The sequence below is a fragment of the Lissotriton helveticus genome, chromosome 1_2 (genome assembly GCF_964261635.1).
Source record: "Lissotriton helveticus chromosome 1_2, aLisHel1.1, whole genome shotgun sequence".
Taxonomy (NCBI): domain Eukaryota; kingdom Metazoa; phylum Chordata; class Amphibia; order Caudata; family Salamandridae; genus Lissotriton; species Lissotriton helveticus.
Window position 1 is genome coordinate 213624089 of NC_136058.1, and position 22073 is coordinate 213646161.

The following is a 22073-nucleotide window of genomic DNA, read 5'->3' on the forward strand; positions in this document are numbered from 1 at the left end:
CCTTAATTCTATGAGTGTGGGAGGGCAGTACCAAAAGATGCACTAACTAATAATCAGAGATACCGTGACAACGAGAGATCGAGTTGACCGCTAAAAATTGCTAGGGTCTTTTGACCACCTCACCATAAAGCACCGTTCATTGTATAAACTCTTTAAAAAGGTTTGAATAAAGTTGCAGTGAGTTCGGGGTTTGTAAAAAATAATTTAAAAAGTACACGGACTACCTTATTTTCATTGACCAAAGAAGTATGGCTGACTTGGTCAAGTTGTTGTGAAGTTAACGAGATCCCTATCCCATTTCAAAATGGCGTCCTATTCTCGCGAGACTACCCGAGTGGTCGCCTTAGTTAGAATTTAAGCAAGAAGAGCGAGGGAGACACCGCGCAGAGGGAGACAACACGCTCCGTGTTGCCTAGGCGGTAAGAAGGTTAAAGACTGACTACGGGCTGTGGGTAACAAAGTCGGGTGTAAATACCCACGTGAGTTGTAACCCTTACAAATGAAAATGTGATTTACAATGTACATAGGGAGACAGTATAGCCCATGACACCGAGGTGGTAACAAGATGGACACCATTTGTGAGCTTCCGGAAAAAAAGGGGGGGTACTTTTGTAGTGATTTGTAGTGATTTTCAGAAACTATGATTAAGCTGACCTCCGACAGTGAGAGAGGGGTCAGCTTGTGTAGATACAATCACTGCTAGTACATCTTGATAGGTGAGACCAGTTGAAGGCATGCAGTGAGTAAAGTAACGCGAGTTCTTGATATCATGATCTCGTTACAACATACACTCTCTAATAATGAGAATTCTATTGAGAGACTGACTAGTTCTGTTAGTTTAGACGTAGCGGCTAACTGTTCATTGTCTGTTCCACAGATACTTGTGACTTTTGAAGCACTGTGTTGCTGGCAAAGGGTTACACATGAAGAACCTTTTAGCCTATGAACCTCTTAGCCGGTAGGCTACACGGTGGCTAACAGAGGGTAAATACAAAAACCACAGAGCCTCTACCGGCCTGGTCGCCCCCACGCTCTTCCTGCCTCCCGCTCCAGCACCTACCTGCTCCTGTGCCTACCTGCCGCCGCCGCCGCCTGCTCCCTCCTCCCTCCTCCAGCGCCCCAGCCGCCGCAGGGCCGCCCGCACCCGTTTTTCCCGCCGCTGCCAGCCCGCGGCCCCGCCTCCCCGCCAGCCGATTGGCTAACCCGCTCCCGCCTCCCCGCAGACCCTCCCTACCGGCACCCTTCTTAAGGGGACCCAAACTCCACCTAGGGAGCGACAACAGAGCCTCTACCAGCCTGGTCGCCCCCACGCTCTTCCTGCCTCCCGCTCCAGCACCTACCTGCTCCTGTGCCTACCTGCCGCCGCCGCCGCCTGCTCCCTCCTCCCTCCTCCAGCGCCCCAGCCGCCGCAGGGCCGCCCGCACCCGTTTTTCCCGCCGCTGCCAGCCCGCGGCCCTGCCCCCCCGCCAGCCGATTGGCTAACCCGCTCCCGCCTCCCCGCAGACCCTCCCTACCGGCACCCTTCTTATGACGCCCCCAGAGCGACCGCGCAGCGGACGCGCGCAGCGGGAGCACCGATTGAGCACCGAAGGTGCGCCAAAGGTAAGCCCGTCTGCGCCCGTCCGCGCCTGGACCGCGGCCAGTGCCAGGACCCCTGAGCCCCGCAGCCACCAGCCCTCCCGCTGGACCTACGCCGCCACCGACCTCTACGCACTCAACGCCGGCAGACGCCCGGGCTGCTACCGAGCCACCCCGAGACGCACCCGCGGACCCTTCTGCTGCAACGCCTGCAAGTTCGCCTGCATCCGGACCTGCACCACTCCAGCAGTGCCCAAGACCTCGAAGAACATCAGCAACAGCCACCTGAATTGCATCCTGCTCAATACCCGCTCGGTCCACAGACACGCCGTCGAGCTCTGGAACCTGCTCGACACCACAGCCCCAGACGTCGCCTTCCTCACGGAAACCTGGATGAACGCCTCCTCAGCGCCCGATATCGCCATCGCCATCCCGGACGGCTACAAGATCATCCGGAGGGACCGCTTCAACCAGACCGGAGGAGGCATTGCCATCATCCACAGGAACTCCATCCGCATCACGACCAACACCGACGACACCCTCGCACCTGCCGAGCACCTGCACTTCCAGATCGACATCAACCCCAGGACCACCCTCAGAGGCACCCTCATCTACAGACCCCCGGGACCACGCACACAATTCAGCGAGGACATCGCCGACTTCGTCAGCCCGCACGCCCTCCTCTCTGCTGACTACATCCTCCTCGGGGACCTCAACTTCCACCTGGAGAACAACAACGACCGCAACACCACCACCCTGCTGGACAACCTCGCCAACCTCGGACTCAAGCAACTGGTGACCACCCCCACCCACTACGCCGGACACACTCTCGACCCCGTCTTCTCCTCCAGCAAGGACATCGCCTTCAGCCACGCCACCGGACTCCACTGGACGGACCACAGCTGCGTCCACTTCAGCTTCAAAAGGACCACGATCCACCACCACCAGCAACAGGTTGCACGCAGAAGCTGGAACAAGATCACAGCTGATCAACTCGCAACTTCCCTGAGCAGGAACCCACCCACCAGCGCAGCGAACCCCAGCCAAGCGGCCACCAACCTCACGATGTGGATCAGCGACTGCGCAGACGACCTCGCCCCTCTGAGGACCCCGCCTAACAGACCCGGCAGCAAAAAAGCCCCATGGTTCACCGACGAACTCAAGAACTCGAAGAAGAACTGCAGAGCCCTTGAGAAAGCCTGGCGCAGAGAACCAACATCGGACAACATGACTACCCTCAAGCTCGCCACCCGAAAACACCACCAACTGATCCACACCACCAAGAAAACTGCATTCAAGGAACGACTGGACAACAACGCACACAACAGCAAGGAACTCTTCAACATCGTCAAAGAGCTCTCCAACCCCAACGCCGGAAACAACGACATCACCCCTTCGCAAGACCTCTGCAACTCCCTCGCCTCATACTTCCACGACAAGATCACGGACATACACAACAGCTTCAGCACTCAACCGACGCTCGCCACGACCGAACCACCGCCCCCCACCACCACCCTCCGCGCCTGGACCCCGATTAGCACCGAAGACACCATGCGCACGATGAACACCATCCACTCCGGATCTCCGACAGACCCCTGCCCTCACCACGTCTTCAACAAGGCCGACGCTGTCATCGCACCCCACCTGCGGGACATCATCAACACCTCCTTCGACACCGCTACCTTCCCGGAGAGCTGGAAGCACGCCGAACTCAGCGCCCTACTAAAGAAGCCATCAGCCGACCCCTCCGACCTCAAGAACTACCGACCCATCTCGCTGCTCCCGTTCCCCGCAAAAGTCATCGAGAAGACCGTCAACAAGCAGCTGGTCGCCTTCCTCGAGACGAACGGATCCCTCGACCTCTCGCAGTCTGGCTTCAGGACCAACCACAGCACCGAGACCGCCCTGATCGCAGCCACCGATGACATCCGAGCCCTGCTCGACAACGGAGAAACAGCGGCCCTCATCCTCCTAGACCTCTCCGCGGCCTTCGACACCGTCTGCCACCGTACCCTAGTACAGCGCCTCAGCAACGTCGGAATCCGGGAGAAGGCGCTGCAGTGGACCATCTCCTTCCTCGCCGGAAGGACACAGAGAGTCCGCCTCCCACCGTTCAGATCAGAAGCCACCGAAGTCATCTGTGGCGTTCCTCAAGGCTCCTCGCTCAGCCCAACCCTCTTCAACGTCTACATGAGTCCCCTCGCAGCCATCGCACGACAGCACAACCTCAACATCATCTCCTACGCCGACGACACCCAGCTAATCCTCTCCCTCACCAACGACCCCGCCACCGCCAGAGCCAACCTACACGAAGGGATGAAGGAGGTAGCCGAATGGATGAAGAACAGCCGCCTGAAACTGAACTCGGACAAGACGGAAGTCCTCATCCTGGGATCCTCACCCTCCGCCTGGGACGACTCCTGGTGGCCCCCCGCCCTGGGCAGCGCACCCAAACCAACAGACCACGCACGCAACCTGGGCTTCATCCTGGACTCATCCCTCTCCATGACCAGACAAGTCAACGCCGTCTCCTCGTCATGCTTCAACATCCTACGCATGCTACGCAAGATCTTCCGGTGGATCCCCACCGAGACCAGGAAGACGGTCACCCAGGCCCTCGTCACCAGCCGACTGGACTACGGCAACGCCCTCTACGCCGGAACCACCGCCAAACTCCAGAAGAGACTCCAGCGGATCCAGAACGCCTCAGCAAGGCTCATCCTGGACATCCCCCGTCGCAACCACATCTCCGGACACCTGCAAGACCTGCACTGGCTCCCGGTCAACAAGAGAATCACCTTCCGTCTCCTCACCCACGCACACAAAGGCCTGCACAACCAAGGACCAGGATATCTCAACAGCCGCCTCAATTTCTACGCTCCCAAGCACCAGCTCCGATCGACCGGCCACGCTCTCGCCGCCGTCCCCCGCATCCGAAGAGTCACCACAGGGGGAAGGTCCTTCTCCTACCTCGCCGCCAAGACCTGGAACTCCCTCCCGACTCACCTCCGCCTGACCCAGGACCACCTCGCCTTCAGGAAGCAGCTCAAGACCTGGCTGTTCGAGCAGTAGCGGACCCCCCCTCCCCAAGCGCCTTGAGACCCTCCGGGTGAGTAGCGCGCTATACAAATGCTTTGATTGATTGATTGATTGATTGATTGATTGATTGAATATGCTCAATGAAGTATCTATTGAGCTTGAGAATATCCAGAGGAGTTATATTTATGCATGTTGTCAATATTTTATTTGTATTTTTATTTGTTGACAGTTTTTTAGATTGATGTGTCCAATATTCGATGCTGTGGTGAAAAAACACTCGGCCCTGATGAATCTGCATAAAATGTGTGAAGCAGAGAAACATGTTGACATCTAACAGTGGTATGTATACATAGCATCCTATGCTGTTTTTTAATTTGAGCGGGTTCACTGAGTAAAAGAATAAAAGTGTTGTGCATCGAGTGAATCCCTTCAATTTTAACCACTGTTTTCCCCACACTGTGAGGTGTGATTTGTCTTTTCACTTCACTATACGCACCTGTACATTTCTAATATTTTTCTTTGGACACTTTTTCTGTTGGGCTTAATGACCGCCAATGATGATAATAATGGGCTTATCTGGTGAGTACCTGCCAGTTGCCCACTTGTTGTTGCGCCCATGAGGGGTCATTTCGCTTTTTCGCACATTTTTCACACAAATGAGTGTGTGAAAGGGATTGAATGCTTTTGTATGAGTCCCTGATATCTTAAAAACTGTCAACAAAGTATTGCTAAAGGGCTTTTTATGCTACAAACACTACTGATTAGAGTGCAAAGAGGGCTATGTAGAAACTATAAGTCTTCTGTCTGACTACATTAGTAAATATGATGAATTAGTATTCCTGTAGTCGTTTGATCCTGGTCTTGTGGTTTTTTATGACTTTGTTGAGTGGAGGGCGAGCAGAATCTGTATTCCCTCTATGCTCGATATTGTTGGTGTGACTCTGTTCAACGGGCCTAACTGGGTCCCTGTAGCTGGCCTGTACTTCATCACCATCAGTCTGAACTCCCAGTTCGGCACAACCAGATATCTCCAGTTAGCGCTTTAGGCCTTTTGTCACTATTTTCACTAAAAGTCTTTAAAATGTAATATCTCTGGTTTTACTAATTGGAATTTTGTTGTTTTGGCAATGTTTTATTTATTAAAAATGACTCTATTTGTCTAACACTTTTGTGGGATCATTTAGTGGTGGGCTCACTGTGTTACTGTTTGAAGTGTTGCACAAATACTTTAAAGATTAGCTCTGTATTAAGTAACCCTGGGCAAAGCACTACGCCACGCTCGCATAGTTTGCGAAGTTTGCGCTACTTTGCACTATGCAAACTGCACGTAGCACAGTGCAAACACGCGTAGCGTAGCTTAGTGCAGCGGTCATCTTTTGCTTGCTCGTGGTCCTCAACGTCAAGTTGGTGACCGCGAGCAAGCAAAATGAAATCCCGGCGAGACTTTTTCCTCGTTTGCGATCAGCAACATCAAGTTGCCGATCGCGAGCGTGGAAAATAAACCTCCCGGCGAGATTCTCAACGCTGGGAGGTCAGGTTTCTCATTGTGAGTGATCGCGTATGCTCGCGACGAGAAACTGCCAGTCCGCATTGAGAAAGCTGCCACTCGAGTAAAAATGTACTTGAGCGGCAGAAAACTACAGCTCGCACTGTGCAAGATGCCGTTTTCAAATGTATTGTGAATTTGACAATTGAACAAGTGCATTTCTTATAATGAATGTAATGTAATGAATTTTGATGAATCACACTGGATAAAATTTGGTATCTTGATAAGCGAAGTATTTTATTTTTAGTAGTGCGTGTTAGAGCCCTGGGGGCCTCTTGGCACCAGGCCATATACAGATATTATGTCAGTGTGCAGACACTAGTCTAACACAGCACACACATATCGCACAAACATACAAAAATTGATTATTTAGAGTGCTGCACCCGCCTTCATACATTGAACTCCCAGTTCGGCACAACCAGATATCTCCAGTTAGCGCTTTAGGCCTTTTGTCACTATTTTCACTAAAAGTCTTTAAAATGTAATATCTCTGGTTTTACTAATTGGAATTTTGTTGTTTTGGCAATGTTTTATTTATTAAAAATGACTCTATTTGTCTAACACTTTTGTGGGATCATTTAGTGGTGGGCTCACTGTGTTACTGTTTGAAGTGTTGCACAAATACTTTAAAGATGAGCTCTGTATTAAGTAACCCTGGGCAAAGCACTACGCCACGCTCACATAGTTTGCGAAGTTTGCGCTACTTTGCACTATGCAAACTGCACGTAGCACAGTGCAAACACGCGTAGCGTAGCTTAGTGCAGCGGTCATCTTTTGCTTGCTCGTGGTCCTCAACGTCAAGTTGGTGACCGCGAGCAAGCAAAATGAAATCCCGGCGAGACTTTTTCCTCGTTTGCGATCAGCAACATCAAGTTGCCGATCGCGAGCGTGGAAAATAAACCTCCCGGCGAGATTCTCAACGCTGGGAGGTCAGGTTTCTCTTTGTGAGTGATCGCGTATGCTCGCGACGAGAAACTGCCAGTCCGCATTGAGAAAGCTGCCACTCGAGTAAAAATGTACTTGAGCGGCAGAAAACTACAGCTCGCACTGTGCAAGATGCCGTTTTCCATGATTGCACAGTGCCGGATGCTTGTCCGCACTGTGCAATCATTGAAAACGGCATCTTGCACAGAGCGAGCAGGGTACTACACAGTTCACGTAGTGCTACGCGTAGCGCGAAGTGCACTTTGCGTAGCTTCACGTAGCGCTACTTCGCAAACTACGCCCAGCCCTGGTATTAAGTCTGACTGGTCTGTGTCAAGCTACCCGAGGAATGAACACTGGTTAATTTAGGGTTACTTGTGACTTCACCCTGAGTAGAATTATGGTAGTGCAAGAGAAAGGTTTCACTTCCCTCAAACAGTAACCCAATTTCTTACAGTCGGTAATTATGCCTATTTTTTAAAAGGAGGATAAATTCGAGTCTAGTTGTTGTAGAATCATTTCTTTGCTGGATTCAACTCTTAAAATTGTGAGCGGGGTCATGCCGGCAAGGTTGAAAGGGTGGGCAGAGGAAAATACAATTTTTTGTGCATCCATAAAGAAACAAGCACCTTTATATCTGGCCTTCACAGACATCTTATCCACTTTTGACTTCGTAAATTGATTGGGGCTTTTGTTAGACATGCGGTGTTCAACTGCATGGTGACTAAGGCCAGGGTAGGCAAGGTGAATGCACAGAATTGTTTGATGTTAAAAAAGGTGCTAGGCAAGGGTGCATCCTTGTGCCTTTTCTGCTTACATTGTATATTAACATGGTAGAAATGTTTTTGGTGAAAAAAGCTCAAGACATTCTGCCGGTAGGAATACGTCCCCTTCTAACCCTACTTTCTGTACATGATCAGTTCTGATGGCGCAGACAGGAAACCCCTCTGGATTTTAATGGATTCTTTTCCCCTTTTTATGAACAAATTGGGTCTGAAAGTAAACATATTTACATTATTCACTACGTATAGCGGAGTGGGAAAGGAACTAGCTGGTGCTCACTTTTGCATGCCAATAAGATGCTGCCTACCAATACGCTTTCCTATCTGGGTCTGCTTCTCAGAGCACATACAGGAAACCTTTGTTGGAGAATAGATGGTTATACCTAAATAAAGCAAATTTTCCATTTTTAGGTTTGTGGTTAGGTTGGGCATCAAACCACTCAAAGAGATGATTACTATCTACAGAAGTAACTTTGGAGCTGGAATCTGAGTGTATTCAAACGTGGATTTGATCCTGCAAGCTGATAATAGGTGCTTGGAAAAGATGCTTGCAGTCCCCCAAAGTTGTTCTAATTTTATTTGAAACGTGGAGTAAGTAATACTAAAATTAATGCAGCTCCCCTCCAGCTGTGGAGAACTGCATGGATTAAAGAGGTGGCTTCATTGAATAGGAAGAATATAAGTGATTGCTTGGATCTGGAGGAAGCACTACTAATCCCCAGGTTGAAATATAATAGGAGATTATGTGGGAGTATCAGCATGCCTGGAGTGTTTGAGAATCCAGAGTCCAAGAGAGATATAATTTAAAGGGGCTTTTTTACTATGATCTGCAAGGTGAGAACATAAGAGAGGGAATTAAGAGAATCACGTAAAGCTTCCTTGGTGGTTCACAGTCCTCAATTAAAAGTCTCAGGTCTACAGCCCTGTCTTAAGGTACAGCATGCTTATCATAGGCTTTTATTGACTATATTTAGGCTGAATACTTTTCATTATGTACAGATTTTTAACTATGATAATATTTCCTATAGACAATTATCTCCCTTCTCATGTTACAACTTTTCAGAGCGATGTACACTACAACTGCTTCTTTCTGTGATTTATTTGCTGTGATTAGAAAAATATATATAATAACGTTGTTAAGAGCTTTACACCGTGTACATTGTAGGCTGGCTTTGTTATTTTTACAGCAATTGAATTCTCGTCATACTTGTTTCTCTATTGGGATATGTTTGTGCATGTTGAGAAAACAGGGGCCAACTGACCCCTCCCCCCTCACTCTCCCCCCCCCCCCCCCCGGCTCTGGAGCGTTCCAAGTGTGTTCAACTGGACTTTGACAAATACAACGTAGCTGTGGACTTACCCATATCCCAACGACCAGAACAAAGACGAAATACGCCACCACCACGATGATGTCCGGAGTACCCAGCGTCTTCTTCTCCACACCGGTGCCGCCGGGCGGGACATTGGGCGCTGCGGTGGTGCTGTCCATGGCCTCGAGCGAACTGTGAGCAGAGGTGCCTTCCCGGGTGGACTTTGATGTAGTTCTTCGCAGCCTTCTTCTAATTATTAACCGATTCCTGCCCAAGAAAAATAATCATCAAGTAACAAAACAATCAATGCTAATTTGAGTAATTGCTTCGGTTCAGAGACCGAGAAAGTGGTTATATAAGGCGTGTCTCCAATCAGAAGTGAATACGCGGTGTGACATGAACTATAGTCGGCTGTGAGTTCTTGCACAGTTCACACAGAGTTTCCTGTTTGAATACAAAGTAAAGCCAGAGGTAGCGCATTGCTTTGCAGAGCACTGTTGCTTGCACAGAGAGGCGGGCGAGTCCTCCCAAACAAAGGTAGCTCAGATAATAAGGTGTGGACTGCTCCGGGGGGAGGTTTGCTTCTCTTTTAGGGGCGAGTCATCGGGAAAGGGTGAGGGGAGGGAAACCTGTCTGGAAAAGCAGAAAAGAAAGCTGCTTTTTTTGGAGAGACTGTGTGCTTGCTGACTATGTAATTCATCCCCGATTCTAATAGATGGCTGTGTAATGATTGGAGGACCCTGGTCCAGTCTAAATGTAGTGCTGGTATAGTTTGTACACAGTCTCATCCAATCAGGTTGCTTTACCGCTGTCACTGAATTAGTAATCGGTGTCCAATTCTCACAAGACAGGTGTATGAATTCTCCCTCATGCCAAAAGCAGTGCAACACATTTTGTGTACCTCCATTGTCTGATGCACTCAGGCAAGCCCATTGGGCTAAAAGGGCCTTAAAAATGCATTTTGGTATGCATTAATTGCGCATTGGTATTCGCGATTCGGCCATTTAGGGTGTCCCTTCCAAATACCGAATCAGAATGGGATGTCAAGGAAGCTGCCTCTCTATATGGTGTACTACAACAAAGTAGACTGTGCAGAGAGTACAGTGGATCGCCAGTTGGTTTACAGAGTCTAAATTAGATGATGCTAACTCCCTCTTTTGTGGCAGTGTGGGCGAGCAGTTAGGCGCATCAGAGGGTAGTTATAAGCGTTTGTTGTTCTCGCAGAGGCAATAAATGACACACACACTCAAAGAATAAATCCGAGACCAAATAAGAAAAATAACACTTCGTTTGATATATTTTTTAGAAACAAGACCTTAGTTCAAAGGTAAGTAGAGTTTTTGAAATCAATAATCATAGGTAAACTAAGGTGTTCAAACCTGAGTGCTTTTATGCACAATGCAATCCGATGGGAGGAGTTGTAGTGGGCCAAGGTCCAAAGTACTACCAGCAGTTATTTGTGAACCTCCCAGGTTCCACCAGGAGCATGAGGCTGGTAGGTGCAATTTATGGTGAAAGGGGACCACCTAAAAAACAGGCTGCACAAGGGGACTTGTAGACAAGAATGAGGGTTCCCAAATGGAGGATTAGGTCGCATGGGGTCTTGGAGCAAGGAGGCACAGTGGGTTTATCAGGACCCAGGGCCGGGCGGCTCAAGTGCAAAGTGGTTAAGTCGGCTGGGCTGGTGGGCAAAAAATGCACCTCGTGATCAGGGAAAAACAGCTGTGAGAGGAGAAATCAAGGCAGCTGGGCCATTCTTGAAGTGGGTGTCAGTGATACTGATGTCCATCGATGGCTGCTCAGTCCTGGTGCAGTGGGAATCCGTACTGGACTCTCACTGTTGGTGTTTGATGTAGAGCGTCCGATACCCGGGGGTTGATACAGCACGGCTTGAGGTAAGTCCGGGTTTCTTCACACTTGGTAGGGACACAGATCGGACCTTCAGAGCACAAGTATTACTCCTGGTGTCCTGCAGCACTGGTCGGGCCAGGGAGCCGCAAGGCAGTGTACCAGACTCTGCTTGTTGGAGTCTGCAGACTGCAGGAGAGTAGCTCCTTTACTCCAAGGGAGAATTTTGGTGGTTACCCAAGGCTTTGGTAGTTCTCCAGCTTGCCGGACAAGTCACTCTGTAGCAATTGTCAAGAAAGGGCTGAGGACGGCAGGGTTTGTGCCAAAATCCAAAGCTCTCCTGCAGTTCTCGCTAGGCAGTGATTCTTCTTCGTACTTCTCTTGATCCGTTGAATCTGAGTTTTTGGATTCAGGGGTGCTACCTAAATACTCAATTTAGGGGCATTTACAGGGAGTGACAGGGAGTAGCCAATGGGCTTCCTACCTTTTGGGCGTCTACACCCTATATATGACCACTTCCTGTGGGAAGTGGTCATACGCTGGACCCTAAAATGCCAATTCCATCCAAACCAACACAGAGGAATCTGACAAGTGGGGTCCACATCAGCTGGCCCACCCTATGGGTGGTGCTGGCTGAATGTGGACACACTTCCTAATCTTCCTAATTTACTTTGCTGCCAAAAAGTGGAGTCAGGACAGGGGTGGTGGCATCTTCACTATTTGGAGAGGCATGTTGTTGCATATCAAAGTTGGCAGGGCTTTTGAAGCTTCCTGCCTTGGAATGCTCATCCTGCTTGGAGGAGGTGTGAACACCTCTGCCCAGAGCAGGCTTTGTTCCTGGCTTCCGAGAGCAAAGGCTCTCACCTCTGGAGGTCCAAAAGCTGTCTATGGTGGCTGGCTGGTCGAGACCAGCCAGTCAACACACATAGGGCCCGATGTAGGTAATTATTATTTACCGATTCGTAAATACCGAATTTTACCAATTCGGTATTTACAAATCGGTAAATGCTATGTAGGTATTTTTACCGAATCAATTACAGAATCGGGAATATTCGGTAATTACCGAATCGGTATTTACCGATTCGGTAATTGCCATTGATTCCTATGGGCCTTGAGGCCCATAGGAACCTATGGTAATTACCGAATCCGTAAATACCGATTCTGTAAAATTACCGAATTGACAAGGGGGACAGGGTGTCACTTTGACACCCTGTTGCACCCCTGATTCAGGCTTGTGTGCCATGTGGCACTCAGGGCATGTATGTGTGCCACATGGCACAGGTGTACATGCACAGATGTGCATGTACACAGGAATTCGTTATTTACCATGCAATAGTATTACATGGTAAATAACGAATTCTTAGGGGCCTGTGGCCCTGTTTCCAGTGCCACCTACATATAGATTTACCGATTCGGTATTTTACAGAATCGGTAAATTTACCGAATCGGCAAATTTACTGATTCTGTAAAATTTAGGCCCCCTACTTCTCATTCACCAAATACCGGTCAGTAACGGCCGAAATCGGCCGTTACCGACCGGTATTTGGTGACCTACATCTGGCACTAAGTTGTTAGTTTTTCAGGGGGCACCTCTAAGCTGCTCCCTGGGAGCATCTATTAATAAAGCCAGCAATGGCCTCAGTTTGGGTTTGTGAAGAAGACGTGCTTGGTACCAAGCACCTTATGGTGCAGTGAACCAAACATGTAGTTGAGGAATTCATAATCACAACTATCCAGTCCGTGTTCTCCTTATGGCTTCCCTATGCAATTGTAATATCTAAGGGGGACACATCAACTCCACATCCACTTAGGCAGATGTGTCCACACATGCATATGGTTCACCCTGCCTTCAGGCTGTAAGGCCTGCCGTAGGGATGACTTACCTATGCCACATGCACTGCTTTGCTGGCATGACACACAGTATTGTGTGCCATGTCGACTCTTCAGTTTCCTCAGCACCTAGACACGCAGGATGCCATGGCAGTTTGCATGAGCTTGGTTAGGGGTCCCTTCGGGTGGCCCAATTCTTGCTTCAGCCGTTAAGGACATAGGTACCACTTACTAGGGATTTACAAGGATCCTAAAGGGGTGCCAATTGTGGAACAGTCATACAGTTTAAGGAAAGAACACTGGTGCTGGGGACATGGGTAGCAGGAAACCAGCACACTTCCCATCAAGTTGTATCAGACACCAGGCAAAAAGTGGGTGATAACCATGTCAAAAGAGGCACTTTCCTATACAACCCCCTGTTAGAAATGGGATTTCTGGTTGGCTAGAGCAGGCGTCTAAGCCCGGCAGAAACCACCACTCTAGTCAGGGCAAGGGAGTTACACGCTGAAGATAACCCCTGCTCACCTCCTTGGTAGCTTGGCACAAGCAGTCAGGCTTATCTCAGAGGCAATGTATAAAGTGTATTCACAACACACACACACACAGCAACGACACTAGGCACACCAACAAAAGAAACTCCACACAAGGTTATATAACAAAAAATAGCCTTTGTCTATACTAATATAATAAAGAGAGAGCCCAAACCTTTGAGGCGGGTAATCTCAGGAACCACAGCACCAATCACAACACCCAATACAGCGTTGGAAAGGGCAGTTGCAGCAGAAGGACATAGGCTATGCAGACGCCCACCATATACATTTAAAAGGTAAAAGAACCGTGCCAGCAAAGTAGTCCCTTGTGGGCATGTCTGCGTTGTGCTGTGGGCGTGTGCAGGGGGCGTGACAAATACTGGGGGCGTGTGGTACGTTCCGCCCTTCATGCCATGTCTCATATCATGTGCTAATCCCACCCTGCTCCCTTTAAATACCCCTGCACCTCATAAACATAACCCACCCTTACTCCTTAAAATACCCCAACACCCTTAAACACTAACCCATCTTAACCCTATAAATATACCTTGTACCCCAAAACCCACACCTATCCCTAAACCCTAAAAATACCCCTGTACCCCAAAACCCAAACCTAGCCCTGAACCCTAAAAATCCCCCTGTACCCCAAAACCCAAACCTAGCCCTGAACCCTAAAAATACCAATGTACCCCAAAACCACCCCTGAACCCTAAAATACCCCTGTACCCCAAAACCCAAACCTAGCCCTGAACCCTAAAAATAACCCTGTACCCCAAAACCCACACCTACCCCTGAACCCTAAAATACCCCTGTACCCCAAAACCCAAACCTACCCCTAAACCCTAAAAATACCCCTGTACCCCAAAACCCAAACCTAGCCCTGAACCCTTAAAATACCCCTGTACCCCAAAACCCAAACCTACTCCTGAACCCTAAAAATACCCCTATACCCCAAAACCCAAACCTAGCCCTGGACCCTAAAAATACCCCTGTACCCCAAAACCCATACCTATCCCTAAACCCTAAAACTACCCCTGTACCCCATAACCCAAAACTATATCTGAACCCTTAAAATACCCAAACACCCCAAAACATATACCTCAGTACCCCAAAACATATCCCCCTATACCCATACTTACCTTATCCAAACATTAAAAAAACATGCTTTTACCATTCATGAATTTACAGCGAATTTCGTTGTAAATGTATGTGTGGTAAAAGCATATAAAATGTAATGCCATGCGTTATAATGGCATTGCGGAGTCATGGTACTTTCGTAATGAAAGTATGCGGAGTGATGGTATGCAGAAAGAAAGTTGCGGAATAATGGGTGTTTACCCTCCCCCAGTGAGTACATTGGTGGCACGGCGGCCCACATCTCCAGCAACATACTCATATTTTTTCACCACCCATTTGAAAAATGCACAGGTCTCTCTCATTGATGGCCAGCACCGACATACACTTTTAGTTACACCTGCCGCCACAAGTTCTAGAACTGCAAACTTTAGAGCTATGGAGCTACGTTCGAATCTCGGCATCAGCTCAACATCCTGTGATTCCAGGCACATCGCTTTCTTTCCCCGTGCCTACCACAAATGAATGTGTTCTTCTGTAATGTAAATTGTGCTCATGCCATGTTGTCGAGTTCACGCTATATAATATTGCAAGGAAAAATAAAGTAGGGAAACTCGAGTTCACACACTACTGAACGCGCACTCTTAAGTGCATCAGCAGTCCACTGTGAATCGGAGCGTTTCACATGCCTGTTACAGATAAGAAATGCTATCAAAACGAAATCCTACAAAACAATATACTACTGACCGGCAGCAATTAATACCCAGACAACGTCAGGACGGGCTCCTAGTATTATCATAAACACATTAGAATCATAATCACAAATGTACACTGTGCCACCTAGCACTATACAATAATTCACAGGGGATTATATACATGACAGGGCCAGTCAGGCCACTGTCAGAACCATTAGAAAGCACAAGTAGCAAATATAAAACAACCAGCAACTACTGGTAAAATACTGTACTCAGCATCATCACATTAGGCATAACCACATTATGCATTACATTTGGCCTAAACATATTAGGCATAACCTGCAGTACATTAAGCATAAACCACATTATGCATTAATTACCTCAGATCAACAGTGTTCCCAAGTAACACTGCCCAGGTACATACATCACCTTAGGGCCTTGCTCCCTACAGAATCACAAAATGATCCCAGGCCATTTAGCCTTCCTCTGGGGCACGTCTGTGCTGTTCCAAATGCCCTTTGTCCCAAAAAGCAGAGTCTCTAAATGGGGCGAGGGTGTAACCCACCCCGTACTCTCTTGAGACCAAAAACAATGGCCCCTCACATTGCAGCTGCCCACGCTCTGGCGGTGCAGCTGTGTACAAAATCAGCACCGGCACCCACAGTGCCTTGGGAGCCCCGTTCACTGGGCTTCTCCTGGTGCACTCAATCGGCACCAACAATGTCTTGGGTGCCCCTCCTTCCAGGGGCTCGTCTTGTAGCACTTCTGCCCCCAATAGGCACCCATAGTGCCCAGCACCAACAGTGATCATCTTCAGCCCCACTCACCGGGACTTCTCTTTCGATCCTCTTGCTGGGTAAAAAGGCGAGGAGTGGCAGAAAGGAGCCCACGAGGCTCTGGTCCTTCACTGTGACCGCTGACTGAGCCCGCGAGGCTCTGTCTTTTTTCAGACACTGGTCTCGCTCTCCCGCAGCCACATGTGGGGCTCTCTGCTTCCTTAGCAGAGCCCCTTCCACTGCCTGTCTTCCAGCCCTCACCGGGGCTGTCAGGATTTGCAGGGTAGTCTCCTTCCACTTCGGGGGTTTTAGGCTACGCCCACAACCAGGCACTGCTGTCTGGCTTCCTCTTTGGGCCTCGAACGCGGGGTGGGCCCTCGCCCACCGTTCGGCACAGCTCCAACCTGGAGCACACATGGAGCAATGCCTCTGTTGGCCCAGGCTCCCTTCTGGTTCCGCCCACTGTCAGGCGCCACTTGCCTGACTCCTGCTTCACCGATCTTGCCGAAGTCTACGCCAATTATGGAGGCACCGGGCCTATAGAGCCAAAAATGTCCATCACGCTCCTGGCCCACAGGCACATAGCTCGCCCGGCACCCAGAAGCAAGATCCCCCGTCTAGGACACAAAGGGGCCAGGATGACAAATCGCTCACCACACGCTTGATGCAGATTACCTTCCTTAGATCTAGAGGGGTAGAGCTGGGCCCAGGCAGGCCAGCTCAAAGAGCCCTCAGCAGAGGGGCAATCCCTTGTGGTGGTTTCTCCTGAGGCCCAGCAGTCCACGCAGACACAAGTAAGCACCCAAAACAGCACACAGACATGGGGTCACAGCCCCAATATTTATACCATGGTTTGTCTTTGTTCTTCCCTGACACAGGGCTTGGGGAACCAGTCCCAACTGGTTCTGGGGGTACTGAAGCACTTTGTTTACAGTGCTCACACCCTCCTTTGATAGGTTGACCTCTGTCCTCAGACACACCACATGGGGACAAAACCAGCATTGAACAAGGCAGGCACAGACCTATTCAGGGTCAGGGGCTACTCCTCCCACTACTCCAAATGTAGATCTGCCTATTCAGACTAGTGCTGACTCACTCTGCCCCTCTGTAGCCACACACCATCACAGCCCCTGTCTAGCCAGAGCCAGACATGCAAAACACATCAGGCAGGCAAAGATACATAGCACACAGAAATGCCAACTTTTAAAGTGGCATTTCTAAAATAGTGATCATAAATCTGTGCACACCATTACTCAGCATTTATTATCACTATTCTAAACATATCAAACTTGACCATGCTGCTCCTCTCATATCATGAATTACCCCTGAAACACTTATCAGGGACTCCACAATGCATTCCTAAGGGAGGGCAGCCTCAACGCAGTGAGAAGCTAAAATGGCTGTTGTCACTACCGGGACATGTCACTCACCTACGGTACATGTCCTACCTTTTACCTACAATGCACCCTGCCCATAGGGCTAGCTAGGCTTACCTTAGAGGGGGACTGACATGCAGTAATAGGGGGGTCACAGACGTGGCTACACCTTTGCTTGCCACGTCACAGCGGCAGTAAACTACGCGCACCGACCCTGCAATGGCAGAGGCCTGGGACAGGTTTGAAAGGCTGCTTTGGTGGGTGGCGCAAGCAGCACTGCAAGCCCACCATTATCATTTAAATTACTGGCCCGGGTATCTGAGATACCACTTTACAAGGGACTGACAGGTAAATTAAATACACCAAACAGGTGCAGACCAATCTTACCAAGTTTACCACTGAGAACACACAGACTTTACACTGGACAGCAGTGCTAAGGTGCCCAGAGTCCTAAAACCACCAACACCAGGTCAGAAAAAAGAATAAGAGGAAGGCAAAACGTTCAGGGATGACCCTGCAAAAAGGGCCAATTCCAACACCCCCCAAATGAACAAGGATGGGACTAACTTTTCCCAAGGGAGTCTTCATTATCTAAGTGGAAGAACCTGGAAATGCCATCTGCATTGGCATGGTCAGTCCCGGATCAGTGTTCCACTGTAAAGTCTATTCCCTGTAGGGATATGGACCACCTCAAAAGTTTTGGGTTTTCATCTTTCATCTGCTTGAGACATCTGAGAGGTCTGTGTTTGGTTTGAATAAGGGAGTGAGAACCAAACAGGTATGGTCCCAGCTTCTTCAGGGACCAAACCACAGCAAATGCTTCCCTTTTAATGGCACTCCATGGCTTTTGCCTGAAGAGTAACATCCTGCTTATAAAAGCAGCTGTCTGGTCAAGGCCATCATCGTTAGCTTGGGATAGGACTGCTCCAATCCCTTGCTCAGAGGCATCAGTCTGCACAATGAACTGTCTACAGTAGTGTGGAACTTTGAGAATGGGTGCTGAGCACATTGCCTCTTTCAGGGTGTTAAAATCCTTATAACAACTAACTTCCCATTTTACCTCTTTAGGCATTTTCCTGGAGGGGATTTCTGTGAGGGGTGCCACAATGGAGCCATATCCCCTCACAGACCTCCTGTAATACCCAGTGAAGCTAAGGAATACCCAGACTTGGGTCTGAGTGGCTGGAGCCTCCCAATCCAGAATGGTCTGAACCATTGCAAGGGTTGAACTTGGCCTCCACCCACAAAGTGGCCCAAGTATACAAGTGTGTCCTGCCCTATATGGCATTTGGCTGCCTTGATAGTGAGGCCTTCGGGGCCTGCACAACCTTGCCAAGATTGAACAGGTGATTCTGGCAGGTGGAACTATAGACAGCAATGTCATCAAGATATGCTGAACCAAAAGCTTCTACCCAAGCAAGGTCTTGGTTCACCAACCTTTGGAAGGTGGCAGGGGCCTTTTTTAAGCCAAAGGTCATAACAGTGATTTGATAATACACATCTGGAATAGAAGAATGCTGCATTTTATTTTGCTCATGGAGCCATGCCAAGCTTTCAGTGCCCTGGGTTCAAATCAAAGGTGCTGAAATATGTGTCTGCTCCCAAATTGTCTATCATCTCATCAGCTCTGGGTATTGAGTGAACATCTGTCTTAGTGACAGCATAGAGACGTCTCCAGTCCACGCAAAGCCTAATTTCTGGTTTCCCATCCTTGGAGTGAGGCTTGAGGAATAAAACCCCTCGGCTAACCCAGGGGTTGTCCGAGGGTTCAATAAACCCTAACTCTAACATCTTGCTGACTTGAGCTTTGATGATCTCCTGAACATGGTCAGACTGTTGATAGATCTTGTTTTAGACAGGCTAGCTGTCTCCAGTGTCCACATCATGGGTACACCAGTGTGTCTATCCAGGGGTTTAGGAGAAGAGTCTAGCATACTGCTCCAGGAATTTTCCTGCAGTCTACTTGCTTTTGGGTAGAGAGGGTGTCCAAATAGACCACTTCACCCACTGATCCATCTTTGGGGCTGCTGGGTAGGAGGTCAGGGAGAGGTTCACTCTCTCCTTCCTGATCCTCATCAGTGACCATCAACATAGTCACTTCAGCTGTTGTGGAAAAGTCTAAGGCAGTTAACATGGATGACTCTTTTGGGGTTCCTGCTAGTGCCAAGGTTATCCAAATAGGTGACCTCACCTTTCCTCTCTAGGATATGGTAGGGGCCACTCCATTTGTCCTGGAGGGTCCTCAATGCCACAGGTTCCAAATTTCATACTTTCCACCCTAGTTGGAACTCCACCATGTCAGCCTTTTGGTCACACCAGAGTTTTTGAAGCTCTTGGCTGACCTCAAGGTTTTTGCTAGCTTTGTATGTACTCTGCCAACCGGGAACGCAGGCCTCGTTCATAATCCACAATATCTTGTTAACCTTTGAGAGGTCTCTCCCAGCCTCCTTAATCAGAATATGTGGCCCCCTCACAGAGTGGCCAAACAGAAGTTCAAAGGGAAAATAGTTACTCTCTTCTGTGGCACCTCTCTGTAAACGAAAAGCAGGCATGACAAAAGGACATCCCATCTCTTTCTGATCTTTTCAGGGAGCCCCATAATCTTGCCTTTATTGACCTTGTTGAATCTCTCAACTAGGCCATTAGTTGGTGGGTGGTATTGGGTAGTAAACTTGTACGTCACTCCACATTCAGTCCACATGTGTTGTAGGTAGCTAGAGCTCCAGAAACCATCAGTCCGGGTTCCTATGTTGTTAAAAACCAGGCAGGGGATGGAGACATAATTTGCCTAGGTCCACTCACAGCATGATAGGTTTTTATTGGCCAGGTTTAGGTTTAGCCAATTGCATTACCCTTTGGCATCTCCATGTGGGAGGGCACGGCCTGAGGCAAGGTCAGCATGCGGCTGCGACAATAAGTCTCGGCAGGACACGCTACATGTTTTACTCGTATTTTAGCTGGCAGAGAAAGCGGTTTTTAATTCCTCTGTTGAAATTTTTGAATTTAAGCCAAATCAGGCAGGCTTTGATGTATCTCCATATGCTTCCCAACAACCATGTTATTTTTACTGTTTTATCATTCTTGTGAGCTGCCTCAATGTTCAGGAGATTGAGACCTGATTAACCGATGTAGTGTTTACTATGGTATTTATTATTACTATAGCACGTTGTTTATTAGCTATGAATCTGATATAGAGGATTTGTTTGTATTCTTTTATGGTGATTTGATCATTCGAATAATGATTTATGATGATGAGGTAGCTAGACATAAAGCTTGTACCTCTGTCTCACACCACCTCTTTAGGAAAACCCATCCTAGGAAAGATATCAATGAGGGCTGTAGCCACTGCAGGCGCAATGGTAATCCTAAGGGGAATTGCCACACAATACCTGGTAGCATGATCTACTACTACCCAACTGAATATATTTCCTGATGCAATTGGAAGGTCAAAGGGACTGACAATGTCAATCTCAACCCTTTCAGAGGGTATCCCAACCATTGGTAGTGGAATTAAGGAGCGCTTTGGGTGGCCACCTGCTTTGTCCCTGGCGTGGCAGGTGGCATAGGAGTTGTACAACTCATTTACATTCTGGGACATGTTTGGCTTGTAGAAGTGGCTGACAAGCCTGCCTGAAGCTTTGGTTTGGCCAAGATGCCCACCTAGGGGAGTGTCATGTACCAATGTGAGGAGAAACTCTCTTAACTGCTGATGCACTACCAATTGCATAGTGGCACCAGGTTTGTGGTCTCTGGCCTCAGTGAACAGGACCTTTTCCTCCAACAGGACATCTCGCTGTTCCTGTGCAGTAGCTTTCTGTCTCTTGCTTTCAATAGTAGTATAGTTCTTATGCCCTTGGCACAGCTCTCCCTAGAGGGTCCCCCTGGGCCTAGAAGTTCTGCTGCGTAAGGCACAAGTTTCTGGGGCTCAATTCCCTCTGGGGCTGACAAGTCTTCTCCCTAGTGAAAGGAACCCGAGCCTGTGGCTGTTGAGAAGCTGGATTCCCAGTCTTCTTACCTTTTTTCATTGAGGTTTGGTCCATCACGTCAGGCTCCGACACCTCTTTTTCACCTTGGACTTTGATCTGTGCTCAGACTTTCATGCACACCCATTCAGGAATTCCCCGCATGCCTGCATGGGACCTAAACTTGACCTAAGAGCAAGCTGAGGACTCCAGATCATCCTCTAACAGAGAAGAGAGTTAAACAGGATTGGCGAAGAGATCATTACCTGTTTCAGGCCAGTAACCCCTCCCCATTCTAATAACACTATTGCCATGGGATGGATCTTAGTGACATTATCAGCATTGATGACACAATAAGTCTGTCCAGTCAGGTACTGTCCTGGAGAAACCAGTTTCTCTGTCACCATGATGACACTGGCACCTGTATCTCACAGGGCATCTGCCCTAATCCCATTAATCAAGGTCTGCTGTTTGTATTTTTCAAATGTGTAGGCCAAAAAGCTAAGGCTGCAAGGTCCACTATACCATCAGAGACTAGTGTAGCTTCTGTGGCTACTTTGATTTTCTCAGGGCACACTAGGGATCCCCCCTGGAGACTTGATATCCCAATGCTAGCTGGAGCAGTACTAGGGGGGTTCTTTTTGGGACAGGCAGAGTCTCCAGTTCGTTGTCTGGTCTTTTGACAGGTGTCACACCATGCCTTTTTGGGATCCTAATTCTTACCTTGGTACCCAGATTTTGGTTGTGAAAAGCTTTGGGGCCCACCCCCCTTAGCAGGTTGTTGGGGCATATACAAGACTTAA

At 48.8% G+C, this 22073-nt stretch overlaps 1 protein-coding gene across 1 annotated transcript in view; it reads right to left on the reverse strand.

Annotated features, from left to right (window-relative positions):
- The window catches only part of LOC144799863 (sodium/glucose cotransporter 4-like), an 807114-nt gene extending 797681 nt beyond the window's left edge, over window positions 1-9433 (reverse strand). Inside the window, exon 1 of the mRNA XM_078671455.1 lies at window positions 9230-9433. Coding sequence (XP_078527581.1) covers window positions 9230-9358 — 129 coding nt within the window. The 5' untranslated portion in view covers window positions 9359-9433. The remainder of the gene's footprint in view (window positions 1-9229) is intronic.
- Between the last annotated feature and the right edge of the window lie 12640 nt (window positions 9434-22073).